A 12662-nucleotide genomic window follows, 5' to 3' on the forward strand; every position below is an offset into this window, starting at 1 on the left:
TGCATTTCATGAGTAGCTACGTAGAGTACAGTTTTCGACATGAAGATTTGAATGATAGATATATGTGTAAAGAGCCCATGACACTGTGAAGTTGACCCCTTCTGTAAAACCCAGCACTCAACACCTAACACCGAGTAATGATTTCGTAGCTCGTTCGCTGATCTCGATGTGAATATTAAATAAAATGGCAAATCGCAATAACACATTTAAGCGCCGCGGGGAGCGTGGCCATGATACAGACATTGTTTTTTTACTCTGCTACTTATGATCGAAACCTAACCCCAAAGGTTATCCATCAATCAGATCATTGTTCATATTTGATGGGGTGCTCATACTGTGGGACGGGATTCATAAAGTTGTTAATCTCCGTTAATCCTTCAGTCTCTAAGCTGTGCATCAATTCTGTTTGTTGCTCTTGACTCAAACTGCCTGATCTCAGTCCTGCTTCGAGGTTGTCCTGTGAGAACAAATGAGGTGGAAAGCTGTAGTATTCAGGTTGCGAAAAATAAGGCATATTATTTACTAACGACTGCTGCATTGGTGGCAGCGGCGCTTGAGGTGGCATCTGATGCTGCTGTGTATTTGAGACAGGTGTCCAAGGCATAGGATAAGATTGTGGCTGCTGTGGTTGTGTAAATTCTGGTGGAAAATAGCTGAATCGACGATCGGACTGTCCACTAGAGGGACTCACAAAGATTGAATTGGACCGAAAGGACGGTTGCAGTGGAGGTAACGGATGGTTGTAGTCATATGGAGGTATCTGCTCTGGCATTTGGTTGAAGACGTATCCGAATCGTGGGGGGGATTGATATGCATTGTTAAGCTGTGCATTATGCTGCGATTGAGGAAGTGAGGTTGATGTTGCGCTAGAGTGTTCGGATGCAGACGGCGAGTTTGCGTCTGTTAGCGATGGGGAAGTGGCAGAAAAGGATGAAAGCGAATTATCGCCAAGCTCATAGCTTTTGAGACATGCCTTGGTGAGAGTCATGTAAAGTTCCGATGTTGCTTGAGTTCCTGGCCACCGTTCGCGAGAACGTGCAACGATGTCTAAAGCTAGAGAAATGTGCTCTTCAAGCTCTTCCTTCGTATGAAGAGCACGTACTTCAGAATATGAAATAGACCATAATACTGTGTTTATAGCCATGAATAGCGATAGGAGGAATGGCCATGTCAGGTCTATCATGGCAGTTTTTATTTGATCGCTTTGCGTCCTAATATTACTTGAAGCTGCGTCATAACACATTATCGCGGAATGATAGGATGGCTGGGGAACCTGAGGTGAAGGACGAAACAAAAAGATAATCATTGTATTATACCTCCCATTAAACCTAAAAAGTATATCAGCACAACCGTGTTTTGAGGATATTAACATTCAAATGGTCGCATGCGACTATCATTGAGTAGGAAAATGTTTCCTACCAAGTTTTGCTCCATGGGGGCTTTTCAGGAGAAGCCTCGAGCCAATCTCCCAATTTCTGAAGCATCTGGGCATACCAAGGATGCTCCTCATTCTTCGGCTCGGTTCTTTTTCGCAAATAAAGCGTTCTTCGAATTTCTGCTTGCAACAGTCTCATCCGAAAGAAATGGATGGCTAACCGCTTCTTATCTGACATGGGACCAGGAAGGACACCATTAGATGTTATGTACTCATCATCTACTGTTTGGAAGAACTGTATGTCCAAGTGGTCTCTCCCAGTTGCGAAAGCATTTGGTCTGCCCATCGACTGCGCTAAGCCAAGCTCCATAGATAGAACAATCCAAGCGAGCCTTCGCCGCATATCAAGTTGTAGAGGATCAACTAGTCCGATAGATACTCCTTGAGTAATGGTCTTTTCTTCAGCTAGACCTAACTGTTGGCACAGTCTCGTGGCAAGTCCAACAATATAGTATATAGCAGTGCGAGTGGGTGTAAGCATAGAATATTGGGCGATCAGAACAAGGCACTGTAGTGTCTTGATGTCTTTCGCTCTTATAACATCTTCAATGTATCCCATAGCAGCCAGATAATAGCTATCAGCAAGGCCTGCATACTGCAGGTCCAGCTTTTGCATGCTTATAGCCAGAACCATGCGAAGGACGAAATTCTTGTATGGATCGTTATCTCCATCATAAACTTCTTGAAGATTCTTGGCGAACGTGGGCTCGTGTAAAGTAGGGAGCATATACTGGGCTGTGTTGTGGTTAGCGAAAATTAGAGGAGTTCAACGTCACAATGCGGAGGAGGGTAAAAGCCAAAATCGAGCTCACAATCGGCCATATGTGATAAGGCTTCTTCGCCAAAGCATGGTTAGCAGCTTGAAAAAAACACGCATATTCTTGAATCTTCACTCAGTTCGCCTTTATCCTTCACATTCACCATTGTTATCACGAAAAACACAAGTGCTATGAAGCAATTCACTATTCGGCAAAACAAAAAGATTGAAAGAAATTCATTGACTGACCTTTCTGACTAAATACCTCCACCAATTTATCGGTCACTAGCCGGCTTGGTAATGTTGGCGCCGGTACAGCAGAAATCATAGGGTAAGATTTCTTTCGTTCCGAGACTGTATCTGGCGACTGTGCAGGAGTTCGACGTTGTCGCACTTCAGGCACGAGCTCTCGTATACTCCTGGTATCTGTGTATTTCTTTGCCTCCTCCATCACTATCCGAGTCATCGCAATGCCACTCGAGGGCCCTAAGAATCGCGGCGTCTCATCATCGTCGTTGAGTCGGATCAAGCCTCCAGGGCGTACAATATCTTCCGAGTCTGGGGAATTCCCCTCTTCTTCAACCAATTGACTAAGTTCCATCTCCAGTGCGCGAACTTTTTCTTGCAGTTTTATCACATATGTCCTAGAGATTTTCTTGCCTTTCGTCGTATCGAAGTACTCGCACACTGCCCCCGCACGCTCGCAAGGCAGGCATCGTGGTAGGTTGGGATCACACCTTGTTTTCCTCTGAAGAATTACATAAATGTCATCAGTGTATTCATGCTACAAATTGGTAGAACGGCTGGTGTATTACAAACCTGGCGGCATCTGCAACAAGCAGTCAAGGTATGTGCGATCCTCGGTGAATTATCCTCGCTTTCGTGCGAACTCTCTCTTGCGTGAAGGGACTTCGCATCGCGAGCTCTATTGACAGAGCCTAAGGCTTGTCTGAACAAATCTGCCGTGTCCATCGACAAAGTTATAATATTGAATTGGAAGGGTGGTTTTTATAGTTGTGGCGCCAGACTCTTGTAAGGCTTATCATCGTCGGGGTGGGTTATCGTTGAGAGATCGTCGCCAGAATTAAAGTTGTACTGATCTGATTGCACTATCCCCAAATAAACAATCAAAACTCCAAGAACACCTGACGTTGTTTTAGTCAAAGAGAATTTTGTTCGAAGCCATGGGAGAAAGACGTGGCGAAGAACAATGGTCGTTATAGAGGCACATTAAGAAGTGGAATTCTTGACCGTTCGGATGGATTGCAATATTGAATTAGGAGAATTTGGGAGGGGGCACTGGTGCAGTTAGGATTAGGGATTAGGGATTAGGGATCAGGAATTAGGAATGAAGGAAGCCATCCGAGCAAAACGACATTTGAGAAAATATCCCCCGCGATCAAAATGTGGCCCTGTGGAGCAGGGGAATTGAGCCTAGTACGCCCACCAGTGTTCCTCTCGGTCAGATTTGTCGATACCACGGGGCTGCAAGAATATTGATCTATCACACCAGCTGGGCATACAGCGTTTTTGAGAAACCGAGAATCCCCTGCTTCATGCAGGACGCATCTGACAAGTAAAGCCGTCGTAGTTGTAGCTGTAGTTGTAGTTTTGCATGCGGATAGACATACTTCATAGGGGGCGAACGTCCAGTGCGAGAGAACTGGTCTTGCAGCTCGTATTAATATGAGCTTGGTCTCCTCATCCATCCCTATAGGAGGTGAAGGTCGAACTCAACACACCTACCTGTCTAACTAGACTCCCCCGACACCTCCCTATGTGAACAGCAAAGGCCCGGGCGATATCAAGATGGCTAGTCTAATTGGGATTCTAGCTTTTTCAATGACGAATCCAACAAACCGGCCTTAGTCTCAAGATCAGAGAAGGAGCAATTAGCAATGTGATTCAACGACCTCGCGATGTTTTATAGTAAGGCTACGCGAACACTCATTATCAGAAATGGAAGCAATACTTGAGGTGATACGGGTACTTGATTGACTAGTCCATCCAAATTCTAGCCTTTTGAACGATTATCTTACCGAGGGACATGGAGGAGGGGTGGATGCTGTCAGGATGTGCCACCATCGGACAATTGGATCATTGAAGGATTGACTTATTGATAACTATTGGAGTATTATTGTACCAAAGCTCGAGACCCCCAAGACTTTCGTCCAAGATTGATAAGAAAGCGAGGGAGATGTCGTAGTATTCTGGTGTTCATGGTCTCTTTCCTCGGCCGCCCTTCCAGTCCCCCTTTCCTTCTTTTCTCTGTCTTATTGTATTGCCGCTCGAGACAACAAAAGAGAGCAATCACCATGCTTCGTTGAAACACATGCCAGCAACCATGAGGCGTCGGATGGTAAGCTGTGTGTATTTACCAGGTAGTGTAGTTGTGCACATTGGGAGAAACCGGTAGCCCATTGGCATCACGATGAGCGATATTCTAGACTGACAGAGTGAACACACGCTTCCAGCGTTTGAAAGTAGTACAAGCCCTAGGTGCTCCTGCCTATTCACAGTAGATTCAGTATTCCATAGTCATTGAATATCCGTCCTAATCATCAGATTCGAGAATTGAAAGCATCGGATTGTCGGATTGCAATCCGAACCACTCGTATTGGAAAGTATGTATGATTGGTATCGGCTAAACGAAGTAACAGACGTTGGCTTCTTCTGGAACGGTGCAACTGCAGAATCCAGGTGTACTCTCTGTACTTCTCGACCGACTTTGTTGAGTCACGGGATCAGGACTTACGCATCATTCTACACTACCACACTACCACACTACTCCTGCCGATGCACGATACACGATACACGATACACGCTCGAGACAACGATAACAGTTGGTCGTGCAGAAATAAGCGGCCGTTTCTTTCTTCCCCTCCAAGGCTGTCCTTGTGTCTGCGAGTCTTTGTTTCCTTTGAATTCCTTTTCAACTATATATATCCTCCCAATTTTGGCCCTGCAACTTCACCTACTCCACCACTCCGTACACTCTAGTGGGGCGTAGAAATCAAAAGATCATCAATCACCAATTTTGCTTGTTTGTAACACTTACCGAGTACCGAAGGAACGGCTGTACTCAAGGATTCTGCAGAAATCCATTATCGAAGTGCCCTTTTCAGTGGAATACTTGATGCAAGTCTTTCGGACCCTCCGAGCATCACTAAGTCACATTAGACTCGAACCCTCTGTCTCTGGGTTATTGGCTACATATATAAGTTGGATCGTGGAAGAGTAATTTTCAAACGCGCGACGTACCAATTTGGTGGAGGCAAAAGCCGTTTTTTTTTTTCGACATTCAAGATAATCATTTTTCGGACATACAATGATAGGGAAAGTTCAGTAATTAAGGCGGCCAGCAAGTACTATTCATATATCGATAAACAAGGGCATGAATCCTTCCTGACTGCAACTTTCCTCACACCCTTGGACCCCGCTGCGAGACCGTCCAGACGGATTAATACTTTTTCTTCCGCTGCAATTTTAGACGGCAAATTTGTTGGCCAGAGTTCCGCTTGTTCAGAAGGTGGGTTGAGGCATTCCACTTTCGTCTGTCTTTGTGGATCTCTACACTCATCTCAGTGCAGAATTGTTGCTGTTATTCATTCGCGCGTGGTACAGTCTTACCCTATGCTAATTGCTCGTGAACTTCAACGTCCGGGCTTCATGGCAACTGCGAGAGATTTCTATCCGAGCCTCGCAATCACATGAGAGAGAAGCCCTTGACAAGTAGTGCCTTGCATAATTTGCAACATGCATGATCTTGTGGAAGGTGCTTAGGAGTATAATCTCTCTGTCTTTGAACCTGCAGTTTTTATTTTCCGTTAGAATTTTGAGTTGAATCACGAGTTCTTATATTCAACTGACGTTCTGTAGCCAAATTTTGATGGCAATGGGGATATAGCATATCAACAATAAATCTACTCATCTGAAAACTCCGAATACTGAAAGATCCAGTGCTAGAGTAAGGATGCGTCGAGCCGGGCAAAGCGCGGCTGATACTCCGCTACTACGAGTTTCTAGACCAGTCTCAGCATGTTCAAGATGTCAGTCCATCTACCAAGAAGTACAACTCCATTGGCTAATAAATAATAGGTCGAGCCGCAAAAATTAAGGTCTGAATCTTCCGACCTTTAGCGTAAATTCACTAACACCTTTTGAAGTGCGATGGAAAACTACCTGCGTGTACTGCGTGTGAGAAATCTGGAAGACTGAACGAATGTTCAAGTGCAAATGATCAGTTTGCGAAGGGGAAGGAAAGGAGGTAAGACACCATCCCAATAATATTTTTACATAACTAACAGTCAAAGTTATGTTGCTTCTCTTGAATCACGAGTCGAGAAGCTCGAGAAGCGCCTTGCATACGCTCGGTTAAGGAAAGCATCTGTTGCGATGCATGATGTCGATACACCAACGGAATTGCCAGACCGAAAGGACTCTCTAGCTACCATTAGAGCAGCAATCCATGGAAAGGCAGCTAGAAAGAGGGAGGCTGCTGATGTAAATGAATTGGTCTCGGACTTTGGTTTCTTGTGAGATACTAATGCTCCTGATCTTTGAGAGATTTCTGCTAACAACAATAGGTCTGTCCATGCTACCACACGCGATTTCGAATCCTCTACAACAAATATGACATTTGCTAGACTCATTCTTTCGGCGGCCAACCATGACGAATTGCCTGAGTCCGGCTCCCTACAATTGCCACTGAGATCTGTGGCGACGGCATCGATTCAATATTATCTCGATAATATTTTTGCTCTATATCCGATTGTCTCCGAGACAGCTCTATTCAATGCATTAGACAAAATCTATCAGGGGGGTAGTCAACCGGTGACTGATTTTGAGCACTGGCTATTCTACATGGTCTTGGCCATATCATCCACCGCTCAATCCCGAAATCATTTAGACTCCAAATACGAGGAAGGTGTTTCTTGGGCTGGTCGTGCTCTTGCCTACGCCGATCATGTTCTCATGCCAGGTCATGTTTCCCAAATTCAGGCCTTGGTGCTGTTTGTTCAGTATGCAATGCTGGATCCAGCCCACTTTGATAGTTGGCAGTTGATGGGGTTTGCTTGTCGGGCAGTTGTTGATTTGGGATTTCATCAAGATCCGCCTAAAGAGCAACAACCAGACAAAAAAGCATTAGACATGAGGAGGAGGATATTTTATTGCGTTTACTCGCTCGATAGGTAAGCAAGTGTCTCTTCGTTTAAGAAAAATCAGTGGATGTTGATAAAACTAGATCTATCAGCATGGTTCATGCAAGAGCATTTTCCTTCACGGACGACTCATCTAGCGTTGAATACCCATCCGTATCGCCCACGTTCCCTACAATGGGTCAGGCAGATCCAATAGTTGGCCCTCATTCCATGGATTCTGCACATCTGTTGTGGCAATTGCGACGTGCTCAGTCAAGTTGGTATCAAGAGCTGTTTCAGTCCAGTCGAGAACCATTGCCACAAGGCTCAACATATCTCTGGAAAATGTGCCAAGAAATGCGAGATTGGTCTAATTCCTTTCCTGGGTCACTTCCGCTTGCTTTCAAGGATTTCTTTGAATTGGAACTACTCTATAGCTACGTGTATTGTCTTGCCCCATCATGCCGAGTTCATGTAGTATCAGATTATGCAAAGAATTTGATTTTCGACTACGCCATAGCATACATGCAAAAGATTTTTTCTATCAGTCAAGATCCTATCAACAAGGCATTCTATACCTATCATGATGCTCTACGAGTTTATTTCATTGGAAGTCAGTTGATGGCGGTGCTATCAGACAGTCAAGATCAGATATTCAATGGCTCATACAACACTAGTGGAACGAGCTCTCCACCACCCTCTCTTCCGATAGTCACTGGATCTGGTCACATCGATCGGAGCCTCAACTGTATAAACCACATAAAGGAAACTTTGAGAACATTTGGTCAAAGATGGGAGGATTCGAAGGCACTCCTGTCGAGTTTCGACGCTCGAGCTGAGCCAATCATTGCGAGCCTGCACAGGAGACAACAGCAGCAGCAGCAACAACAATATATCAAAGAAGAGTCTCCCATTGATCACAGCCCGAATTATATGCCACCACCTGGCTACGATCATAGAACTTATCAAATGAAGCATGAGTGGCCAAATATGAACTCAATGTATCCGGACACCTCAGGATTTGGCGGAGCAGGCCATGGAGCTGGAGCAACCGGCTTGTAGAACAAATAAAGTACTTGAACAACCGTCGACTACCGACTCTCATTTTTAAACTGGTTAATAAAGTATCAATCTATCAATAAATTCATGACATCACCATCGCCTGAGCTTCGCAGCTTCCTGTAACGGGAAAATCTGATTACTATGGAAAGAGTGACCCCAGTTCTCAGCTGCTTAGTTGAACGTGCTGCTCGTACCTTCTTCGCGTTTAAAAAATCATTATTTACTTCTTAGTGCCAATCTACTTTCCTACATATTTCTGTTCTTTTCATCTAACTTCTATTCATTCTCCACTTTCTAGACACAGTTGTGTCGTATTGTTAACACACTTTTGGAGACAAATATTGTTCTCAGCATTGCAAAAGCATTTCACTATATCATATTACTTTTATCCTACTAGTCTAAGCTAGCCAGCTGGCTCGTCTGTCAGAATGCCGCCATTCTTTTCGTGAGTAATTGTGTTCTTGTAAAAAAGTATGCCTTCTGACATTTCTAGACCCAGAAAACTGAAGGCACCTATTCGTATCGATACAGAGCAGCAGGCTACCAACTCGCACTACTACACAGCTTTCAAAGTCGTCCTAAAAATCACCGTTATTGCTCTAGTTATTTGCATTGCTTTCTTGCCAACAGTAGCGCTTCGCAACAAACAGGGATATCCTTTTAACGAAGTTTTTGCTAAAAGTCTGGAGCATCCTGCCAAATTCGATGTCTCAAATGAACTTGAACATCAAGTTCCTCATGTTCCGCTTCGATTTTTGAAGTCTGCGAAGTTGTTTGTTCAGAGATTACGCATTCGTGGCTCGACATTGGAAAAGTTGACGGATATTTCTGCCAGTGAACAAGTCCAACGATCTGAGGACGCTACCGATGCTGCTACAGACGGTATTCAATATGGGGATTATGCGCTTGGTGGCTCAAAGCACCAAGCCAAGTCCGAAATCGAACGATTACAACATTGTTCTCCGGAGATCAAAAACAGGAACGGAGTGAAATGTATCAGGCAATTGACCCTTCCCATCAGAGACGATGACCGTGTGATTTCAAGGCATTGTTCTTGGCAAGAGCGACGCAAGCACGGTGGAAGATGTATCTCTCATGCGTGGCAGCCCACACCTCGCTCCTTGATCGTGGATGTAGATACTGCTCTTTTCCCAGTTCACACGCTCATACCTACTTCTACTCTCACGCCCAAGGTCATTGACATTTGTTCCTACGATAGTGAAATAAAAAATGGTGGAAAATGTCCCAGAGAGTTAGTAAACGGTCCAATAAAGCCAGCAGAGAACAAACCAATTTCTATTTTAGTCAGGCCACCACCTGTCGATCCCAACACACAACTGCAAGCTCGGGAAGCGGCAATAGATGAGGAGACCAGTGTCAACTACAGACCCTATAAGGCAGATTTGTGTAGACATGGTTGGGTCCGTACCACTGATGGTTGGTGTATTTACCGAGGTAGCTTTGAACACCAGACAACCAGACCGGAAATCTTCAATGATCCACCCGCTTCTGAAAGATCAATATATTCGGGAAAACAGCGTCGCGGAGCGGTAGTAAATGAGCCAAATAAACTCGAACCCAGACCTTTTCGGGCTGAATCATGTCCAAAATTTTGGATTCATACCAATGACGGTTGGTGTTACTATCGGGGCTCATCAAGTAAGCCGTTGGGAGTTTGGGGACCCGATTCAAAGAAGTCATATTCTATTGCAACATTGTCAACGAAGTATACTGCGACTACCACTTCTACACATACTTCTGATCCAAACTCTATCTCTACCGCCATCTCCCCTACTGCCACTCTCCCTCCCCCCACGATTGGAAATTGTGATCCCCCTTGGATCCGTACTATGGATGGCCGGTGCTTCTTTGATCCCAAATACCAACGCAAGCATCCCCAAGATCCATTGGCCCAGCCTCGAAAGATCATCCGGCAACGACGCGGTAAAGCCATAAGTGAGGAACGTGATGTTGCTCCCAGCTGGCAAGCTGATTCATGTGAGCCGCCATGGATTCTCACTGATGATCATTGGTGTATATATAGGCCAGGATACAAGCACGGGACGCAGGCCTCTTTGCCTAAGAATACAGAACAATCCAGTGCCACGGGTCAATCCAATGCTACGAATCAATCCAATGACATACCACAAGCAAGCGCTACGGAACAACCGGATGTAACGGATCAATCAACTGCTGCAGCACAGCCAACCTCCATGGAAACAGTAACTTCCATTCGCCACTGCATCAATGACTTACGAGGAAATCTTCAATGCTTTGAAGAGACGCCTAGACCTTGGTCTAAAACTACACAAGTTTCACCAGCTCGTAATCGTCGAGGTCTTTGGCCTGACGATTGGGTACCACAAACACCAGACGACTGTGAACGGTTTGTTGGAAACACATTTAAGCACTATCAGTGTCTTCAGTCGGTCAAAAACAAAAACGTCGGACTAAAACTCATCATGGCTTTCCTTCTTCTTGCTGGATTTGGTTCTCTTATATTCCTCATCATCACTTTTGTTAATCGAGCTGCAAGTCCGAAAGCCCAACCCTTTAGACAACTAAGTGGGGTTGTCGATGCAAATGGTATGACACAACATTCAGCACGAGTGTGTAACACTTATCCCTGGAACAACAAAGGAGATGCTACGAATGCAACGGAGGGGGGTCGATGGGCTAGGGGCCCGCCTGCTTATGATCCCTTGAGACAATTAACTCCAGAGCATTCAGGTAGTTTAGTGGCCTGTACTAGAGAAAGTAATTGCGCAAGTGGCAGTTCGGATTCAACTCAAAATTGGATTAGAAAATTGTGTAACCGATGTTTTAAGACTCGAACTAATTCGTCACTCTCGGATAAAGAAGCACAGATTGGAAGCGTGGGGAATGGGTTTGTAGCTCCGAGGATTCATGGGATGAGAAGCACTAGTCATAGGATTGATACGCTGAGATTGCCGAGTGCAAAGTTGGCGACGGTGAGGAGGGCAAGTGGGTTGCCGAGTGAGGAGAATGGGGATTTGGTGGTAAATGGAAGTACGGAGACGGTGGTCATTGGAAGTGTGGGGAAAGGGTCGGGGAGTGCGGTGGGTATGAGGGGTTCTGATAGTGGTTCTGCTGTGGTTGCGGGTTCTTTGATGAAATTGGAGAATCTTAGTGGTGATACGCTTGTAGAGTCGAGACCGGCGATGTTGGAATGTGGCGATGGGAAGGATGGGAAAGATTTTGGGGCTGTGAAGATGGAATGCTTGAAGACGGGAGATGGGAATGCGAAGAAGGTGGGGTTTGGGGAGGAAGAGGAATTTGAAGAGGTGAGGGGTTGGAAGGATGTTGAGAGGGTGGAACCGCTGAGAGTTGAGAAGATTGATAAGGAGAATGCGTATGCGAATGTGAATGTGAAGAGGATGGGAGAGGGAATGGGTGATGAGGTGGAGATGGTTTTGATGACGGTTGTAGAAGAGGAGATTGATGAGGATGAGAGAAGAGGCGAATTGGAGAGAAAGCCAAGTATTGTTTGTGTAAGTGGTTGTTAGGTGTGGGCGTGGATGTGAGAGAGTGAATTAGTATTCTTTGAAAAAATATGGATGGAAATGGAGATGGGAATTGTGATATGGATCAGTCGTTATTGGGAATTGGTTGCCGAGAGTGGTTATGATTTTCTTTTTCGTTTCTGGTGGATTGTACCATTATTGATAAGCCGAAACGAAGAAGAAGAAAGTTTGGAGATAGGGTGAGGCAATCAATGGCGGAGTATGCGTTATTTGCCTGTCTCGAGCTGGAAGATTGTTGGGAAGTGGTTCCTATAGGAAGTGGTTTCTGTATTCTCTTCTCTTCTCGTCTTGTTTTGTTTTGTTGCTTTTTTTGCCAGTCGTTCGTTTAGATAGATTTGCAGTGTTAAAATGCTGGATGCTAATTGCTAAATGCTAGAACCTAGATACTAGCTAGAGAGTTTGGAATTGAAATTCATTTCTACTCGCTCACTCATTTACACGTGTATACATGCGAAGAAAAGATTGGTGTCTGTGTGATTGACTATATTGTAGCGAGGCAAGAGAGGAGAGAAAAAGGGGAGCGATGGGTAGGTAGATGGAAATTTTCCGCTTGTAGGAAGGGGTGGGGGGATCTTGATGGTTTCGAGGAATCAAAATTCGAGATTTGCAACTGGGATTGTAATCACTGGGAAGGTGATGGATATATCGAATTGCTAGGTACCTCGTAGGTATACATATATACATATTCGCGTTCTTATTCAATACAATATATCTTGGGCTCA

At 44.9% G+C, this 12662-nt stretch overlaps 3 protein-coding genes across 5 annotated transcripts; 2 read left to right on the forward strand and 1 right to left on the reverse strand.

The window, feature by feature from the left end:
* On the reverse strand, window positions 1-3498 carry BCIN_11g03650 (hypothetical protein). Of its 3 annotated transcripts, XM_024695973.1 has the most exons (5): window positions 3012-3498; window positions 2442-2940; window positions 1420-2170; window positions 336-1328; window positions 1-275 (listed from the first exon to the last, which is right to left on the reverse strand). In XM_024695973.1, the coding sequence occupies exons 1-5, from the start codon at window positions 3162-3164 to the stop codon at window positions 263-265; spliced, it is 2409 nt and encodes an 802-aa protein (XP_024551775.1). In that variant the 5' UTR covers window positions 3165-3498; the 3' UTR covers window positions 1-262. The 3 variants fall into 3 exon arrangements, with proteins under 3 accessions (XP_024551775.1, XP_024551776.1, XP_024551774.1); XM_024695972.1 differs by having other exon boundaries at window positions 1-1328; XM_024695974.1 differs by having other exon boundaries at window positions 1-1328; window positions 1420-2268.
* Window positions 3499-4987: 1489 nt separating this feature from the next.
* Window positions 4988-8491, forward strand: BCIN_11g03660 (hypothetical protein). The gene is made up of 7 exons (XM_024695975.1): window positions 4988-5721; window positions 6072-6241; window positions 6291-6310; window positions 6359-6459; window positions 6506-6727; window positions 6779-7384; window positions 7438-8491. The coding sequence occupies exons 2-7, from the start codon at window positions 6166-6168 to the stop codon at window positions 8393-8395; spliced, it is 1983 nt and encodes a 660-aa protein (XP_024551777.1). The 5' UTR covers window positions 4988-5721; window positions 6072-6165; the 3' UTR covers window positions 8396-8491.
* Window positions 8492-8692: 201 nt separating this feature from the next.
* Window positions 8693-12369, forward strand: BCIN_11g03670 (hypothetical protein). The gene is made up of 2 exons (XM_024695976.1): window positions 8693-8840; window positions 8889-12369. Exons 1-2 carry the CDS (start codon window positions 8824-8826, stop codon window positions 11920-11922), a joined length of 3051 nt encoding a protein of 1016 aa, XP_024551778.1. The 5' UTR covers window positions 8693-8823; the 3' UTR covers window positions 11923-12369.
* The last annotated feature ends 293 nt before the right edge of the window (window positions 12370-12662 follow it).

Source organism: Botrytis cinerea, chromosome 11 (assembly GCF_000143535.2).
Source record: "Botrytis cinerea B05.10 chromosome 11, complete sequence".
NCBI lineage: Eukaryota > Fungi > Ascomycota > Leotiomycetes > Helotiales > Sclerotiniaceae > Botrytis > Botrytis cinerea.